Source organism: Electrona antarctica (genome assembly GCF_951216825.1).
Source record: "Electrona antarctica genome assembly, chromosome: 15".
NCBI lineage: Eukaryota > Metazoa > Chordata > Actinopteri > Myctophiformes > Myctophidae > Electrona > Electrona antarctica.
Window position 1 is genome coordinate 9,746,779 of NC_136796.1, and position 20,919 is coordinate 9,767,697.

The 20,919-nt window shown below is 44.1% G+C and overlaps 1 protein-coding gene across 1 annotated transcript in view; it reads right to left on the reverse strand.

Annotated features, from left to right (window-relative positions):
* LOC306938742 (CUB and sushi domain-containing protein 3-like) overlaps window positions 1-20,919 on the reverse strand; it is a 575,885-nt gene that overhangs the window by 192,865 nt on the left and 362,101 nt on the right. The window contains exons 7-8 of the mRNA XM_079523009.1: window positions 2,653-2,740; window positions 2,246-2,370 (exon numbers count right to left, since the gene is read on the reverse strand). Of these exons, the coding sequence (XP_079379135.1) occupies window positions 2,246-2,370; window positions 2,653-2,740 (213 nt within the window). The remainder of the gene's footprint in view (window positions 1-2,245; window positions 2,371-2,652; window positions 2,741-20,919) is intronic.

Genomic DNA, 20,919 nt, shown 5'->3' on the forward strand with positions numbered 1-20,919 from the left:
TCCTCCTCTTCTCATCCTCACCTCTATCGTCCCTCATTCGTGACCTCTCTCCCTCTCCGCTTTGGATCTCACCAAGTTTTACTTTGGAGCTTAAGTATGTCACAAAAAGAGCACACACGCGCACGCATGTGCACGCACGCACACGCGCGCACACACACGTGCGCGCACACGCACAGAATGAATATTGGTTTTTATGTTAAAGTATGTGTCTCCTGCTACACTCTGAGACCCACTGAAGGGAGACATGACAAATGACTTTGGCATTTAACATGACAGATGACCGCTGTGTGTGCGCGTGGGTCCATAGATACGCGCACGTGTGTCTGTCTGCGTACAGCTGTGTATGTGTGTGCACGCATACAACGTGCATCTCATGCCCATATATGTGTGTGGGTGTATGTGTGCGTGAGTTTCGCGCGTGCATTCTTTTCTTGAGCTTCATTTAACAGTAGTGGCCAACCGCATGAGCAGTCCTTGACAAACTAAAAGTAAGACTTAAACCAGGTTGGAGGAGATAACGTCAGCCTGCACAGTAGTCCTTAGTCCTTTAAACTCTCCTCTTCTTCTTAGTGAAACAGACCTGAGTTAAATATCTATTTTTGCCGACTGCCCCGACTGTGCCATTGGGGTACTCTGGTTTTTTCATAGTGTACATTATTGGAGTCACAGAGATACGAATCATACGGAAATGGCGGTCTGTGGCCGATAGTGCCAAACAACTGGAGGTCCTTGAAATTGAAAAGTTTTAGAATCACTTCTTTATACCCCCCCATCCTCGAGTGCCCGGTCTGGGATTTAGTCCCTTTATTTCTTTCAAGTGCTTCACTCTCCTTTTAAGAGCAGTAATTTAAGAGGTATTTGGAACAGCCGAAACGCTTCAGTTTCCCCCTCAGCCTCCAGCCACAGTTCATGAGGGACCCGCTGCACAGCGACACGCAGCCAGTGGCCTGTGCTCTCACGACCTTTAACCCCTTCTGGGCGGGAATCCCTTTTGGTGTTAGCATTATGTTATGCTTTAGCTATTGAAAAATAGCAGATCTACAAGCTCATAGCGCGGCACCGAGTGCCGCACTATGAACTTGTAGGTCTGCTATTTTTTGAAAAATCGTGAAAATGTGCCTGAAATCTTTGAATATATATTGTTACAGAGCGAGTTTTTAACTCAAATCTTTGCTTCTGGGAGGTCCCTGCAACAACATATTTTCAGATGGGGGTCGGCGGCCAATTACATAAAATTCTGGGGGTCCTTGAGATGAAATATTGAGCACCACTGACATATAGAAACATGGGTTTTTCAGAAAACTGTAGTATTTTGTAGAATCGTTCCCAGGCCAAAATGGGTTAAGAACAAGGAACTGAAGAACACAACTGTGCCTGTGTTCCTTCACTGAAACAACACCAATAGCTAGGCTTGTTTTCTCTGAGGAGTGGTACTTTGTCAGGGTCTCGATTCGTAAAAAGACAAAAAAAGAGAAAAGAACCTAAATCAAATGGGTGTGGGGGGGAATGTTTGTAACCACTTACACATGAAACCCGGTGCGTCAAGCATATAAGCGCGCGGATGCAGCCGTTCTCGCTGGCTGCGCACGGTGTCACCAGTTCGCGCACGTTTATGTCGTTCCTCAAAACAATTATTTAGTATGGCACTTACAGATTGTAACGTTTTGGTCTAATTTAGTGTTGACCTTTATGATTTAGCCTCTCTCAGTCTCAGTAGTACTGTGTGTGTGTGTGTGTGGTAAATTGTAAATGGTGCATTTATATAGCGCTATTATCCAAAGCGCTATACATGGCTGTGGCTCAGGAGGTAGAGCAGGTCGTCCAATGATCCATGGGTCGGCGGTTCGAATCCCGGCTCCTCCTGTCTACATGTCGAAGTGTCCTTGGGCAAGACACTGAACCCCAAATTGCTCCCGATGTGCTGGTTGGTACCTTGCATGGCTTCCGCTGCAATCGGTGTATGCATGTGTGTGTGAATGGGTGAATGTAATGCACAATCTATGTAAAGCGCCTTGGATAAAGGCGCTATATAAATGCACCATTTACCATTTACCATTTATGGTCTTGCTCGAGGACATTTAGACACTAACTCCGGGGGAGCCTGGGAACATCACGGTTTTTCCATCCGGCCGTGTGTGTGTGTGTGTGTGACTGTGTGTGTGTGTGTGTGTGTGTGTGTGTGTGTGTGTGTGTGTGTGTGTGTGTGTGTGTGTGTGTGTGTGTGTGTGTGACAGTAATTGCTGACCTTTACAGACAGGCCTGTGGTCGCTCCACGCTGCAAACACCTCGGCCACTCTCTGACAGCTGATGGTTTTGCTGCCCTGGAGGACGTAGTCCTCCCCACAGGTGAAGTGCACGTCGCCGCCGATGCTACACACACACGCACACGCACACGCACACACACACACGCACACACACACACACACACACACACACACACACACACACGCACAGAATTAACAAGAGATAGTTTAAAAGAGACGTATTTATAGGTTAGAATCTGCATATCGTTGCTGTCGGGCAGAAATCTTGTATCTTTGTATTTCCATGACCTACATCGTCGTACAAGAGTGATGCACAAAAGTAGTGAAAATTACGTGCGTCCGTGCGTGCGTGCGTGCGTGCGTGTGTGCGTGTGTGCGTGCGTCCTACCTGAAATTGTTGCCATTCCGTTTTCCATTCTCGGGCTCTCCAGGGTCCGGACAGGAGTTAGACGCCTGTCTCACACCACCTTCATTTACTATAGGCAGAGAGAGACAGACAGACAGAGAGACAGACAGGTTAGTGACAGACAGACAGACAGGTTAGTGACAGACAGACAAGTGACAGACAGACAGACAGACAGACAGACAGACAGACAGACAGACAGACAGACAGACAGACAGACAGACAGACAGACAGACAGACAGACAGACAGGTTAGTGAGAGACACAGATAGATGGCTTCCAGACACACTGACAAATCTCACACAGTGCAGCAGATCCATCATGGTTCAGGTGAACCATCTGGTGTCAGCCTTTCACACAACTTTTCCTTTAAAAGCAATTTACGCTGCTAGATTGGCTGTAGTGTATATCAAGTCCGCTGGCAACACACACACACACACGAACACACACGAACACACACACACACACACACACACACACACACACACACACACACCCAAACACAAACACAAAAACGCACGCACGCACGCACGCACGCACGCACGCACGCACGCACGCACGCACGCACGCACGCACGCACGCACGCACGCACGCACGCACACAAGCCGACAGAATACAGTAGATACAAAACATGCACGCACACATTATGGTCAGACATCACGCACACACACACAAATATATCGGTTTGACTTCAATAAAGACACTGCATTGTGCTGTGTGTGTCGAATTCAACAGCAACATCCCCATAACGACCAGCTCCCGAGCAGTTTCGCATCAATCCAATTATACCAATGAGTAAAACCAGCAATGTCCAGCATTCAATTTCATCATGCGAATGGAAGAAACAAAACGGCTGGTTTGTATCTGGCCGCCTCCGATAATAGCGCCATATTGTAACTCAAAGCCAGTGGTAATCAAAGAGGAAAAAAAGGATTTAAGAAAACCTCTTGATCAGTATAAATGACAGATTAGATGTCGACCAATAAAGTTGTTTATTTCCCTTTCAGTCATGACTAAAATGTGCTGGCAGGCGTGATTCCCCCTGCGGCTCCACAGTCCATTGATGCTGGATTTGACTGCATCTGTAGTTGACAATCCACTGTCTTGTAAACTTGTGGTGAGAATTAACCCATTTTGGGCGGGAACCCCTTTTGGTGTTTTAAAGCATTATGTTATACGTTTAGCTATTCAAAAATAGCAGATCTACAAGCTCATAGCGCGGCACCGAGTGCCGCGCTATGAACTTGTAGGTCTGCTATTTTTGAAAAATCGTGAAAATGTGCCTCAAATCTTTGAATATATATTATTACAGAGTGAACATTTTCACTCAAATCTTTGCTTCTGGGGAGGTCCCTGGAACAACATATTTTCAGATGGGAGGGGGGGCGGAGGCATATTACATGTAATTTTTGGGGTCCTTGACATGAAATATTGAGCACCACTGATCAGGGCTGGACTGGCCACCGGGCATACCGGGCATTTGCCCGGTGGGCCGCGACCGTAGGGGGCCGCCATGATAAAAAAAAAAATGTTTTTTTTTTTTTTTTTTTTTTTGACAGGCAGGCAGGCCAATAGGCGGCAGGCCAACAGAAAAGGTCCGGGCGTGCTGCCATTCTGGGGTAGCGCCCCCCCTGACCCCCCCCGGCGGTGCAGTGCAGGGGGGGGGCCACATAATATTATGTTGCCTATCTGCGCGCTGGTTGTGGTGGGCCGGTCTGGGCCAAATTCACGCGAAAATGCCCGGGCCGAATTTTTGTCCCAGTCCAGCCCTGCCACTGATACAGAAACATGAGGTTTTTCAGAAAACTCTCAGGATTTTGAAGACATTTTTTTAAATGTCGAGGCCTAAATGGGTTAAGGGACCCATGTCTTTCATTTAGTGAGTTTAAACCCTCTGTGATAGTTTGATCCATTTGCAGTGGTTAACGACTGTGTTCAAATCACTGCTGTGGGGGAGTAAAATATAATATTTGGTTCTAAGAGGTAGCAGAGTAGCAGTATAAAGTATAAATAGGACATACGCACATAAAACGTACCTCCAAAAAGCAGCGGTGTGTACTAAGTAACTGAATACATTTACTTAGTACTGTACTTAAAGGGGCATTCCACTCATTTTCAACATTTTACTATGTCATTAATATACCTTAGAGCTGTTGTGTTGAAATAATAAAAAAGTCCCCCCATTCTGTGTTTCCTAGAACTAGAGGTCTGAAAAAAATCATTAACATGGTGAAACACATCTTGATAATGTCATCAAGATGTGTTTCACCATGTTAATGATTTCTTTTCATAATTACACTTTTGTATTATTTCAACACAACAGCTCTAAGGTATATTAATGACAGTAAAATGTTGAAAATGGGTGGTTTTCCCCTTTAAGTACAATTTGTAATTTCTCCACTATACATCTCAGAGGCAAATATTGTACTTTTACTCCACTACAATTATTTGAAAACTTTAGTTACTTTGTAGATTTGGATTATTATTATTACAAAACATAATAGTAACCACTTCAGCCCTATACATTTTGGCCATTTGAAAATAGCTGATCTGCAAGCTCACAATGCGTCACGATGCGGCACATTGTGATTTGTGAGCTTGTAGATCTGCTATTTTCAAAAGATTTGTATACATTTGAAAACTGGTACATTCTGCACAATAAGTACTATCTACTTTTCGTACTTTAAGTACATTTTGATTTGATACCAATACTTTTACTGAAGTAAATGTTTCATTCCGGACTTTTACTTGTAACAGAGTATTCCTACATTGCAGTATTGATACTTTTACTTAAGTAAAACATTTGAGTACTTTTTCCAGCACTGCCCAAAAAGTGCAGTACTAAAAGTGCAAAAGTGCGTCTGTGTGCTTGTCGGTGGTCTTCGGTATGGTAAAGACACGGTGGTAAATCTAGACTAGTCTCTATATGGTAAAGCCATAGGGACCACTGAGCAGCACATTGACATGGTGGTAAATCTAGACTAGTCTCTGGTATGGTAAAGCCATAGGGACCACTGAGCAGCACATTGACACAGTGGTAAATCTAGACTAGTCTCTGGTATGGTAAAGCCATAGGGACCACTGAGCAGCACATTGACACGGTGGTGAATCTAGACTAGTCTCTATTATGGTAAAGCCATAGGGACCACTGAGCAGCACATTGACATGGTGGTAAATCTAGACTAGTCTCTATATGGTAAAGCCATAGGGACCACTGAGCAGCACATTGACATGGTGGTAAATCTAGACTAGTCTCTATATGGTAAAGCCATAGGGACCACTGAGCAGCACATTGACACAGTGGTAAATCTAGACTAGTCTCTGGTATGGTAAAGCCATAGGGACCACTGAGCAGCACATTGACACGGTGGTAAATCTAGACTAGTCTCTGGTATGGTAAAGCCATAGAGACCACTGAGCAGCACATTGACACAGTGGTAAATCTAGACTAGTCTCTATATGGTAAAGCCATAGGGACCACTGAGCAGCACATTGACACGGTGGTAAATCTAGACTAGTCTCTATTATGGTAAAGCCATAGGGACCACTGAGCAGCACATTGACATGGTGGTAAATCTAGACTAGTCTCTATATGGTAAAGCCATAGGGACCACTGAGCAGCACATTGACACTGTGGTAAATCTAGACTAGTCTCTATTATGGTAAAGCCATAGGGACCACTGAGCAGCACATTGACATGGTGGTAAATCTAGACTAGTCTCTATATGGTAAAGCCATAGGGACCACTGAGCAGCACATTGACACGGTGGTAAATCTAGACTAGTCTCTATATGGTAAAGCCATAGGGACCACTGAGCGTGAGCAGCACATTGACAGGGTGGTAAATCTAGACTAGTCTCTGGTATGGTAAAGCCATAGGGACCACTGAGCAGCACATTGACAGGGTGGTAAATCTAGACTAGTCTCTGGTATGGTAAAGCCATAGGGACCACTGAGCAGCACATTGACACAGTGGTAAATCTAGACTAGTCTCTGGTATGGTAAAGCCATAGGGACCACTGAGCAGCACATTGACATGGTGGTAAATCTAGACTAGTCTCTGGTATGGTAAAGCCATAGGGACCACTGAGCAGCACATTGACACAGTGGTAAATCTAGACTAGTCTCTGGTATGGTAAAGCCATAGAGACCACTGAGCAGCACATTGACATGGTGGTTAATCTAGACTAGTCTCTATATGGTAAAGCCATAGGGACCACTGAGCAGCACATTAACACGGTGGTAAATCTAGACTAGTCTCTATATGGTAAAGCCATAGGGACCACTGAGCAGCACATTGACACGGTGGTGAATCTAGACTAGTCTCTATATGGTAAAGCCATAGGGACCACTGAGCAGCACATTGACACAGTGGTAAATCTAGACTAGTCTCTGGTATGGTAAAGCCACAGAGACCACTGAGCAGCACATTGACACGGTGGTGAATCTAGACTAGTCTCCGGTATGGTAAAGCCATAGGGACCACTGAGCAGCACATTGACATGGTGGTAAATCTAGACTAGTCTCTGGTATGTTAAAGCCATAGGGACCACTGAGCAGCACATTGACACAGTGGTAAATCTAGACTAGTCTCTGGTATGGTAAAGCCATAGGGACCACTGAGCAGCACATTGACATGGTGGTGAATCTAGACTAGTCTCTGGTATGGTAAAGCCATAGGGACCACTGAGCAGCACATTGACACAGTGGTAAATCTAGACTAGTCTCCGGTATGGTAAAGCCATAGGGACCACTGAGCAGCACATTGACATGGTGGTAAATCTAGACTAGTCTCTGGTATGGTAAAGCCATAGGGACCACTGAGCAGCACATTGACACGGTGGTGAATCTAGACTAGTCTCTATGGTAAAGCCATAGGGACCACTGAGCAGCACATTGACACGGTGGTAAATCTAGACTAGTCTCTATGGTAAAGCCATAGGGACCACTGAGCAGCACATTGACACGGTGGTAAATCTAGACTAGTCTCTATATGGTAAAGCCATAGGGACCACTGAGCAGCACATTGACACAGTGGTAAATCTAGACTAGTCTCTATGGTAAAGCCATAGGGACCACTGAGCAGAACATTGACACGGTGGTAAATCTAGACTAGTCTCTATATGGTAAAGCCATAGGGACCACTGAGCAGCACATTGACACAGTGGTAAATCTAGACTAGTCTTTGGTATGGTAAAGCCATAGGGACCACTGAGCAGCACATTGACATGGTGGTAAATCTAGACTAGTCTCTGGTATGGTAAAGCCATAGGGACCACTGAGCAGCACATTGACACAGTGGTGAATCTAGACTAGTCTCTATATGGTAAAGCCATAGGGAACACTGAGCAGCACATTGACATGGTGGTAAATCTAGACTAGTCTCTATATGGTAAAGCCATAGGGACCACTGAGCAGCACATTGACACAGTGGTAAATCTAGACTAGTCTCTATATGGTAAAGCCATAGGGACCACTGAGCAGCACATTGACATGGTGGTAAATCTAGACTAGTCTCTGGTATGGTAAAGCCATAGGGACCACTGAGCAGCACATTGACACAGTGGTAAATCTAGACTAGTCTCTATATGGTAAAGCCATAGGGACCACTGAGCAGCACATTGACACGGTGGTAAATCTAGACTAGTCTCTATATGGTAAAGCCATAGGGACCACTGAGCAGCACATTGACACAGTGGTAAATCTAGACTAGTCTCTATATGGTAAAGCCATAGGGACCACTGAGCAGCACATTGACATGGTGGTAAATCTAGACTAGTCTCTGGTATGGTAAAGCCATAGGGACCACTGAGCAGCACATTGACACAGTGGTAAATCTAGACTAGTCTCTGGTATGGTAAAGCCATAGAGACCACTGAGCAGCACATTGACATGGTGGTTAATCTAGACTAGTCTCCGGTATGGTAAAGCCATAGGGACCACTGAGCAGCACATTGACACAGTGGTAAATCTAGACTAGTCTCTATATGGTAAAGCCATAGGGACCACTGAGCAGCACATTGACATGGTGGTAAATCTAGACTAGTCTCTGGTATGGTAAAGCCATAGGGACCACTGAGCAGCACATTGACACAGTGGTAAATCTAGACTAGTCTCTGGTATGGTAAAGCCATAGGGACCACTGAGCAGCACATTGACACGGTGGTGAATCTAGACTAGTCTCTATATGGTAAAGCCATAGGGACCACTGAGCAGCACATTGACATGGTGGTAAATCTAGACTAGTCTCTGGTATGGTAAAGCCATAGGGACCACTGAGCAGCACATTGACACAGTGGTAAATCTAGACTAGTCTCTATATGGTAAAGCCATAGGGACCACTGAGCAGCACATTGACATGGTGGTAAATCTAGACTAGTCTCTGGTATGGTAAAGCCATAGGGACCACTGAGCAGCACATTGACACAGTGGTAAATCTAGACTAGTCTCTGGTATGGTAAAGCCATAGAGACCACTGAGCAGCACATTGACATGGTGGTGAATCTAGACTAGTCTCTATATGGTAAAGCCATAGAGACCACTGAGCAGCACATTGACACAGTGGTAAATCTAGACTAGTCTCTATATGGTAAAGCCATAGGGACCACTGAGCAGCACATTGACATGGTGGTAAATCTAGACTAGTCTCTGGTATGGTAAAGCCATAGGGACCACTGAGCAGCACATTGACACAGTGGTAAATCTAGACTAGTCTCTATATGGTAAAGCCATAGGGACCACTGAGCAGCACATTGACATGGTGGTAAATCTAGACTAGTCTCTGGTATGGTAAAGCCATAGGGACCACTGAGCAGCACATTGACACAGTGGTAAATCTAGACTAGTCTCTGGTATGGTAAAGCCATAGGGACCACTGAGCAGCACATTGACATGGTGGTTAATCTAGACTAGTCTCTATATGGTAAAGCCATAGGGACCACTGAGCAGCACATTAACACGGTGGTAAATCTAGACTAGTCTCTATATGGTAAAGCCATAGGGACCACTGAGCAGCACATTGACACGGTGGTGAATCTAGACTAGTCTCTATATGGTAAAGCCATAGGGACCACTGAGCAGCACATTGACACAGTGGTAAATCTAGACTAGTCTCTGGTATGGTAAAGCCACAGAGACCACTGAGCAGCACATTGACACGGTGGTGAATCTAGACTAGTCTCCGGTATGGTAAAGCCATAGGGACCACTGAGCAGCACATTGACATGGTGGTAAATCTAGACTAGTCTCTGGTATGTTAAAGCCATAGGGACCACTGAGCAGCACATTGACACAGTGGTAAATCTAGACTAGTCTCTGGTATGGTAAAGCCATAGGGACCACTGAGCAGCACATTGACATGGTGGTGAATCTAGACTAGTCTCTGGTATGGTAAAGCCATAGGGACCACTGAGCAGCACATTGACACAGTGGTAAATCTAGACTAGTCTCCGGTATGGTAAAGCCATAGGGACCACTGAGCAGCACATTGACATGGTGGTAAATCTAGACTAGTCTCTGGTATGGTAAAGCCATAGGGACCACTGAGCAGCACATTGACACAGTGGTGAATCTAGACTAGTCTCTATATGGTAAAGCCATAGGGACCACTGAGCAGCACATTGACACAGTGGTGAAACTAGACTAGTCTCTATATGGTAAAGCCATAGGGACCACTGAGCAGCACATTGACATGGTGGTAAATCTAGACTAGTCTCTATATGGTAAAGCCATAGGGACCACTGAGCAGCACATTGACATGGTGGTAAATCTAGACTAGTCTCTGGTATGGTAAAGCCATAGGGACCACTGAGCAGCACATTGACACAGTGGTAAATCTAGACTAGTCTCTGGTATGGTAAAGCCATAGGGACCACTGAGCAGCACATTGACACGGTGGTGAATCTAGACTAGTCTCTATATGGTAAAGCCATAGGGACCACTGAGCAGCACATTGACATGGTGGTAAATCTAGACTAGTCTCCGGTATGGTAAAGCCATAGGGACCACTGAGCAGCACATTGACACGGTGGTAAATCTAGACTAGTCTCTATATGGTAAAGCCATATGGACCACTGAGCAGCACATTGACATGGTGGTAAATCTAGACTAGTCTCTGGTATGGTAAAGCCATAGGGACCACTGAGCAGCACATTGACATGGTGGTAAATCTAGACTAGTCTCTGGTATGGTAAAGCCATAGGGACCACTGAGCAGCACATAGACACAGTGGTAAATCTAGACTAGTCTCTATATGGTAAAGCCACAGGGACCACTGAGCAGCACATTGACACGGTGGTAAATCTAGACTAGTCTCTGGTATGGTAAAGCCATAGGGACCACTGAGCAGCACATTGACAGTACAGTGGTAAATCTAGACTAGTCTCTGGTATGGTAAAGCCATAGGGACCACTGAGCAGCACATTGACAGTACAGTGGTAAATCTAGACTAGTCTCTGGTATAGTAAAGCCATAGGGACCACTGAGCAGCACATTGACACAGTGGTGAATCTAGACTAGTCTCTGGTATGGTAAAGCCATAGAGACCACTGAGCAGCACATTGACACAGTGGTAAATCGCCGTGTCACATTGACACGTTCCGCTGCGCTGACGCTCGGCAGCACTTTTACATAAAGATACCACCCCGGGCGGCAGCGTTTTACATAAAGATACCACCCCGGGCGGCAGCGTTTTACATAAAGATACCACCCCGGGCGGCAGCGTTTTACATAAAGATACCACCCCGGGCGGCAGCGTTTTACATAAAGATACCACCCCGGGCCCGAGTCTGTGTTCAGACATGTCTCTACCCCGGGCCAGAGTCTGTGTTCAGGGTTGGTGTTCAGACACGTCTCTACCCCGGACCCGTGTCTGTATTCAGACACGGGCTCGTGTCTCTATCCCGGACCCGTGTCTGTATTTAGACACGGGCCCGTGTCTCTACCCCGGACCCGTGTCTGTATTCAGACACTGGCCCGTGTCTCTATCCCGGACCCGTGTCTGTATTCAGACACGGGCCCGTGTCTCTACCCCGGGCCCGTGTATGTGTTCAAACACGTCTCTACCCTTGATACCAAAACTTTTGCACTTATACTCAAGTACATTTTAAATTCCGGACTTTTACTTCTAACAGTTAAAGAGTAGAGTAGAGTTATAGCTATATTGCAGTATTGATTTTTTTTAAGGAAAGAAAGTGAGCACTTTATCCACCAGTGGTCCCCACAGAGGTAGAACGGAGCTGGAGGGACGGACAGGCGGAGGGACAGACGGACGCAGTGACGCAGCAACGCTCTCTGAAGAGACTGCGACATCATCACAAAATTGCCAACACAAATTATGGGTCTGACAAATAGCGACAATAGTGGATCCAAAAGCTCACATCACATCGCAAGTCGGCAAAGTCTTAACTAGTGGATCTGCTATTTTCAATATTTTTCAATGTGCCCAAATCCCAAAATGAAATGCACATATTTAATTCAGTCTGACTGACCAGGGGCAGGAATAAAACATGGCCACCAGTCATGAAAATATTTTGAACATGTATCTGATGTCTGTCTGTCCCATGCTACTGTTGATCAGATACACTATTTATTCAATTTCTTATCTTTCTTAAAATAAATGCTATTCTTTATTTTATAGTATTGTTTTTTATGTATTTATTGGTCCATTATGCAATGAAACCACCAAACACCAAAAGTCGATCTCCCTTTAGCGATTTCTTGAAATATATTTCATTCATTTTCCATTTCTCACTATTTATTTGCCTTACTACAGTACGATGCTTCACACATGGTCGCCCACACTTGCTCACAACACACTTGCACGCACGCACGCACGCACGCACGCACGCACGCACGCACGCACGCACGCACGCACACTTACCCTCTCCCTTCTCTCTACAAAGTTTTAAAAGTTTTAAGAAAAATAGCTGTCGGGTTCAATTCAAGGAGAGTGTGTTTTTGCAAAAAGCTTGACTCAGATTCAAACACATTCCACATGGCATTTAATGTATGTATGGGACCATTTATGGTCCCATACATACATTCAATTTATGTACATACATACATACATACATTAAATTTATGGTCACAGGCCTGTTTATTTTGGGTCCCAAGTTAAATGGCCTTTTCATGAGTATATATACGGTAGGTCCCACATTTACTTGGGTTAGGTTCCTGTATGACGACAGCATTAGTGCTTTAATGACATTGTATACCAAGAGAATAAGGTAGAATGGTATGAGAGAGGTGCATGGGGCGGGGCGGGGTCGCTATACATTTGCTGATTTATGGTCTCTAAACCAGTTGTTCACCAAACTTTGTAATGACAAGGACCCCCAAAATGAACACTTATTTGCCCGCGGACCCCCATTTGAAAATATATGCCAGGGACCCCCATAAGAGAAGATTTGTATGGTTCTAGCAGTGATTTTCAACCATTTTCATTTCAAGGACTCCCCCGGTTTGACATGCGTTATTAGGATTACGGACAGACCTCAATTTAATCCTGTGATTTCTCTCTCTGGGACCCCAATTTACATTGTAAAATCAATGCTAATTTAGCCCTGAGAGGTTACAGACCCATTAGGGTCCATTTGGTTTCTAACTATCATTTAGCTTGGGACCCCCTGGAACTCCCTCAAGGACCCTGGGGGTCCCCGGACGCCACTTTAGAAACCACTGCTCTAAACGGCAAAATCCTGACTGTCACGTCAACTCTTAAGAGTAGTGTGAAAATGGATCCGTTCCAGGAACCAACCACCACAGGGGCCCGTTGGAGAGTTGCAGGTTTTTTTTTGCAGTGCATCACAAGTGTCCATGCTTTAATGAAAGCCGGGACCCGGCGGGGTGAGGGAGGGAATGCATTTATTCAGCCTGCGTTGCTCCTCATCTTTTAACCCATTTAGGCCTGGCGTCAAAATAAAAAAAACGTTCGCTCTGAAAGAATATATATATTCAAAGATTTGTGCCGCATTTTCACGATTTTTCAAAAATAGCAGACCTACAAGCTCATAGCGCGCCAATCGGTGGCGCGCTATGAGCTTGTAGATCTGCTATTTTTCAATAGCTAAAGTATTACATAATGCTTATTTAAAACACCAAAAGGGGTTCCCGCCAATAATGAGTTAATGAGCAAGCTAGCCCTGTGTGAGAATCCAGCCTTCTAATAACATTTGAATTCACTTCATACAAAAAGCCATGAACCGAGCCGAGGGCCATTAGGAGGCTCCATTTGGGCTTCCATTCAGCCAAATTCAGCGGTATCCGTCCTTTGCTAATGTGCTGTGGTGGAACCGGGAAGCTCAGCAAAACCCTCAGTGTCAGTTTAGCTCTGAGCGTGTCCAACCAAATGGATATATATGGAAATGCAAATAGATACATTTTACTGTTACCTATTATGACGACCATGCAGTCTTGGTATTGACCTTGATAATTTTTTCTCATGTTTTTGTTAATTGTAGGGTATAGCCTTGTTTTTTCTTAAAATTGTGATAGTTACTTAGACAGATGCTAGGCTCATTGTTTACCTCGTACAGATCATTATTTTGATAGTAATAGTGACCAATTGTGACTGGGGCTAAGTCATTGGACTTTTTTCCATTTTCGTTTTTTTCATTAGGCTATATGAAAGCAGGTAATCATAGCTTCAAATTGACATATTGGTTGTTCAGTTTGACCCACCTGCTTTGGAGATATGGCTTATAGAGTAATGTCTTGCAGAAAACAGCGAGTTGAGAAAACAGGCTTGAAAGGTTCACTTCTGTGGACTCTAACATTTCACCTATATTATATATATAGCTACATGTTTAAGCATTTATATTATTTCCTATTTATATGTCAATTTCAGCTCTGACATTTAGGCTACTTCAGACATGCTCTAGTGCTATTAACTCATCTAGGATAAGGCACCATAGCAGCCCCTCAGTCAAATCTGGTCACCTGTTACTATGTTAGACTGATGCTACTGTAGGTTCTTGGTTTACTGGTGAGGCACTACACTATCTCTCTGCATTGGATGAGTGTTTATCTTATTGTTTATTGTAAGTCACTCTGGTTAAAGGGGAGTTTCGCACAAGCTGTTTTCTTACCGTATATGAAGACGTGTATCAATTCGTCATTGAAAAAAAACAAAAAAAAAACATGCCGAGCGTTTCATAAGGAATTAGCGGATTTACCGTCCATGTGGGTCAAACGCTAGAACTCCTATTCAATCACGCAATTGGTTTTAGTTTTGTGTTTACATCTGATCTAGACGATGTGACAGGTTAGTCCATGAAGTGTTGTTGCTGCACTCTTCCTGGTCTACGTGTGCTGGCGTTAGACCCCTCCTACGCTTTTCTTAAAGGACCAGTGCCCTATATCTTTTTTTTTTTTTTTGGGTCAATATACATATCCACTTACTTTTGTAAAAAAAAGGGTTAGTAAGAAATTCCCCTAGCCTGTCTGCTAAATGCATACATTGTAAATAGTACTGTGCACGCTCATTCTGCTTTACAATTACAATTTAGGCATTTAGCAGAAGCTATAATTCACATAATTGGTCCGATCACTAATGTTCCTGATAAAATAGCACAATTCTTTTCTACTTTGTGTCTCATAGGAGGGCTGTGGGCAGTTCAGAAACCCGTCCACGAGCGACATCATCATTAGGCAGATTATTTTTAAATATATATTTAGATTTGTAATATCGTGAGAACAATGGCTTCCATTTTCGCATTGCAACTTTTCAGGAATAGAAAGCCTGCAGTTTCTATTAGCTTGGATTCCCCATCGATGATGTCACTATAGTGGACACACGCACAGACGCGCACACACAAACAATCTGACATGGTTTCCTGAGTTGCATGCAGTCCCAGCAGGCAGGAATGGTCCGGTGTGTTGTGTATGTGCGTGTGAGCACGTGCGTGCGTGCATGCGTGCGTGCGTGCGTGCGTGCGTGCGTGCGTGCGTGTGTGCGCATATGTGTGTGTGCGTGCGTGTGTGTACTGTAACAAGACCCTCTGTTGTGGCTTTAATAGTCCAGATGGCCAAATTAGCCGCTCCAACAAAGCAACAAACTATCTACTGTAGCTAGCACGCAACACACACACACACACACACACACACACACACACACACACACACACACACACACACACACACACACACATGCGCACACGCAAACACACACATAGATACACATACATTTTCACACCCACATACAGTACACTTTACACATTTAATACTGGCAGTCTGGCACATGATGGATCTATACTAGCAAACACATATATATATGCACACATGCAGTGGCTGTCTGCTTGGCTTTCTGCTCCACTGAGGAGATGAACCAATCAGAGCAGAGCAAATTAACATCTGAACCAATCAGAGCCAGACTAATTAACATACAAATTAACATCTGTAGAATCAAACTTCAACCATGACACCACAGCCTGTCGGAGAACAGAATGTTCATCTCTCTCTCTCTCTCTCACAAGCGCACGTGCACACGCACACGCACACGCACACACACACACACACACACACACACACACACACACACAGTCAGCGAGCAAATTAGAAAACAAGCAAATAAGGAACAAACAGAGTGATAAATGAGTGACAATCAAGCATGCATAATGAAGAGCAGACAGTGCAGGACAGTGAGGTAAGATGTAGCTACAGAGTGTGAATACCTGCTCTTGTCTGCCAGTACTGACATCCCGCAGGGGTTTAATTAAGCGCGTATATGCAAGAGTCTATTAAATTTGAGCTCATTCATGTTTCTGTCGTGCTTATAGACGTGTATACCATACATTTTTGTCTTTGCGCGCGTGTGCGTGTGTGTGTGTGTGTGTGTGTGTGCGTGTGCGTGTGCGTGTGCGTGTGTGTGTGTAGGATCAACATGCATGACTCATATGTTTGTATCCATTGCAATGGAGAAAATATATAATTGAATGCAAACACATGAAACATAATTGCTTAACTTCACAAAGCAAAATGGATCTGTGTATTTTATTGAGAGAGAGAGAGAGAGAGAGAGAGAGAGAGAGAGAGAGAGATTGTGCGTGCGTGCGTGCGTGCGTGCGTGCGTGCGTGCGTGTATTGAACAGGAGGGTGTATTTTATCTATTAGCAGTATAGGATGCCCCAGTAGGGTGCCCCTCAATACTACGTAATGATTGTGGGCTAACTAGACAGGAAACACATTAAATCCATCGATAGCGGCACTATTATCTAGAGGATACTAAATATCGACGCTAATACAAAGCGTGGGAGTGCATGTGCACGTGTGCACGTGTGCACGTGTGCAACTGAATAGATGGAGACGGAGGGATATAAAGAAGGAAAGAGACGATTACGAGTAGACCAGTATTTCTCAAACGTTCTGGCCGTCACTCGTGACGTCATGTGGTCTTTTAATTTTGGCTTCATCCCATTCAGGACGGGAACCCCTTTTGGTGTTTTATGCATTATGTTATACTAAAAATACTAAAAATATTTTTGAAAAATGGTAAAAATGCGGCACAAATATTAATCTTTCACAGCGATTTTAACTCAAATCTTTGCATCTGGGGGGTCTCTGGAACTACATATTTTCAGATGGGGGTCGGCGGTCAATTACATGAAAAACGTTGATAACCACCGACATAGAAACATAGGTTTTTCTGAAAACTGTCATGATTTAGAAGACATTTTGTAGAATCTGGTCTCAGGTCTAAATGAGTGAAGCTCCCCCCTTGTCAGCATGCCCACCCGTGACATCATGTCGCAGCCACAGTGGGTGCCCCTCACTTCACACAAGTGTGAGTTTGTCATGCCATGGACCGCAAATTGACCCTTATTAGCCCGTGGACCCCCATTTGAAAACATTTGCCAAGGCCCCGCCATAAGAGAAGGTTTTTATGGCTCTAGCATTGATTTTCAACCATTTTAATTTCAAGGACCCCCAGTTTGACCTGCATTAGACTACGGTCGATTTATATTATAAAATCAATGCTAATTTAACTCTACAAATGGACCCGTTGGGTCTGTACACTATACAGACCCATCAGGGTCCATTTGGTTCTTAACTATCTATCATTTAACTGGGGACCACCTGGAACTCCCTCAAGGGCCCCTGGGGGCCCCCAGACCACACTTTGAGAACCACTGACGGAGAAGGAGGTAAGAGGCATGTATGTGGTAATAATAGTATAGAGACTGAGTGTCAACTTAGTTTTATGAATTGCGGCATTTTATTGGTGCATATAAAGTATTTGGACAGATTTAAAATTCCAGTCATGAATTTGCCAACTTTAACTTAAATGGCTCATGAACCAGTAAACGCTACTTATAAGCCCCGGTAATTCAATGTCACTTTCTCTCTATGCTCCCAACCTCTACTGGATCAGGGCCCACTTGGAAAATCTTGAAAGCGTGCATTTTCAGAGCTTATATTTATTCATGTAGGCTATTTATTGGTGTCACCCTAAAAACACATTAACAAGGTTTTAAAGAAGAAATACTTTTTATTATTATAACATCTTGTGTTTGCCAATAATTTGGGGCCCCACTTGCAATATCCACCAGAGGGGAATCACTGCTCCATTATGGTCGATATATCTCGATGAGTCTTTGGCTGTTGTTGACTTAATTCCTCCGGGTCAGCAGTAAGTACTACATGGTGCGAATAAGCAAGCTTCAGATTTATCAATATAGGCTCAAATCATTATGCTCCTAAAGTTAGACATGAATAACATTAACGGATGCTTCTAATTTTAGTGCTGAAGTCTATGGGGAATCTATGGGGAATCCACCGACTTTATAACATAAAGCCTATAGGATGCCCTGCAGTAACGGATAGTGTGAGCTAGGGCTTTCACTTCGTGATTTTTACTAGTTGACTAGTTGCCTAGTTTACTAGTCGACTAGTTGCCTAGTTTACTAGTCGACTAGTTGCCTAGTTTACTAGTCGACTAGTTGTTTAAACCATTTTGACCTGAGATCAGATTATAAAAATGTCTTCTACATCCTGACAGTTTTCTGAAAAAGCTATGTTTCTATGTCAGTCGTTCTTCGATTTTTCAAAAATAGCAGACCTACAAGCTCGTAGCGCGCCACTCGGTGGCGCGCTACGAGCTTGTAGATCTGCTATTTTTCAATAGCTAAAGCATAACATAATGCTAACACCAGAAGGGGTTCCCGCCTAAATTGGGTTAACTACCTATTATGTAAAAATATAATCTAGCGTTCTAGCTGATCTTGAGGCCTACAAAAACGGGAGGGAAAAAAAAAACGCCTTTTTTTCTTCTTCTTACTAGTCAACTAGTACCAGCAAGGTCGACTAGTGGATTTACTAGTCGACTAGTTGAATAGTCGCTAGTTAACTAGTTGCTTAAAGCCCTAGTGTGAGCATCTTTCTAAAGCTTATTTATAATTCATACTCCCATCGCACGTTGGTGTCCCTCCGCGTCGCCCGCCAACAAGAGCCGATCTACAAGCTCACAGTCACTCTTCAAATCACTTTTCTTGTAGATCGGCTCTGGTGGGCGAGAGACGCCTCCGTGCGACCAGAGTATGATTCAGGCTTGACAGAGGAGGAAGAGGAGGAGAGATGGGATGAGGAAGAGAGAGAAAGAGCAGACGATGTTAAAAGGAAGAATCAAGAGGCAAGGACGGACATGCGACGTCACACCGGCTGATCCACTCGCGAGCCTTGATGATCAACCATTTTTGTCAAAACAAGTCATCATGAGCCATAGCACAGCAAGTCATGCAGCAGCATGCATAAAAACCAGTGAGCATGACCAAAATACATACACAAACAATAAGAAATACCAAATTAAATATACAATATAAACAAAAGACATGACAAAAAAAAAGAAAAACAGGCAACGGCAGCCATGCAGAATAAAGAATGCATACTCTTACAAAGGCCGTGTCATCATAGGGTCCCTATTTTGCGTGTCTAAATTACCATGTCTTATGTCTTATCTTAAAATGCCACTATGCGGTAAACGGCCCTGAATTAGTCACACCATGTCGCCATGACTAATTCAGGCATTTTCCCCGTCCTCAAAATGGCGAAACAGCGTTGGCCACAGCTCCAGGTCTTAAGTTAAGACACAGGACCTGGTAATCCTGGGCCATAGATGTGTGTTGCTCCTATACCCTGCCTATACTTATTTGAGGGCTCTATACTTCATAATTTAATATACATATACATCAAATCTCTTTGTAAAAAAATATGGAATCTACAAGCTCAAACTTGTTGTGAGCTATTGGCTATTTTTGTCAAATGTTCACACGAATACAGACACTATAGGGTTCATTAAAATACAGGCCTTTTTAAGAAAAAACAAAACAAAAAAACATGCCAAAACATAAGGAAACTAAGCCATTCCAAGCCAAACCAAGCCACCACAGGTACGTTTAGTTAGCCATAATCAAAGTGAGAGTAAGGTGTGAACTCACAGATTGAAAACTTGTTGCTGGAGTCTTTGCCAGGGAATAATTTAACGCCCCGCGATTTAAAATCTACTGATCGCTTCACTGCAGAGAGAACAGAATACAGAAAAGAGAAGGGGGAAAAAATTATAATCAGAGAACAGATTGGCGGGAGTAGAAAAAGAAAATAGATTAAGCAAAGAAATAAAAATAAATGACCCATTCTTCTCCCTCACGATGATGTGAGAGAGAAGAGGAAAGCGTAACAAAGAAAGAAAGTCACTTGGCAAAAGGAAATGGTAGGATGGAAGAAATGGAGAGTGGAAGAAGAGAAGACAACAAACAGTCAGAGAGAGAGAGAGAGAGAGAGAGAGAGAGAGAGAGAGAGGGAGAGAGAGAGAGAGAGAGAGAGAGAGAGAGAGAGAGCAGCAGGAACATGACTTCAACAACAGCAGCATTCAGAGAGTTTGTTTATTTGAAAAGCTAGATCACCCTCTGTCTATCTTTAACACACGCACGCACGCACACACGCACGCACGCACGCACGCACGCACGCACGCACGCACGCACGCACACGCTAGATGTGTAGGCATTTCACAGGACACTGTATGATTTATGCTGAACAGAAGCCGGTAGTAAGAGAAAAGCTGGCATCATTTTTAATCAGAATGACACTTCTGCAGCTCTGCTGTCAAAACTCTGAGAAAGCGATATGTGGCGAGAAGAGAAGGGCTCAAACTTATCAGGGTCACTGAAAGACAAGACAAGAGGAACGCTGAAGAGATGATGGAAGCATTGGTGGTGTCGGCCGTGTCAAATCGGTCCCTGCAACACAGCTTGACATCATTTTG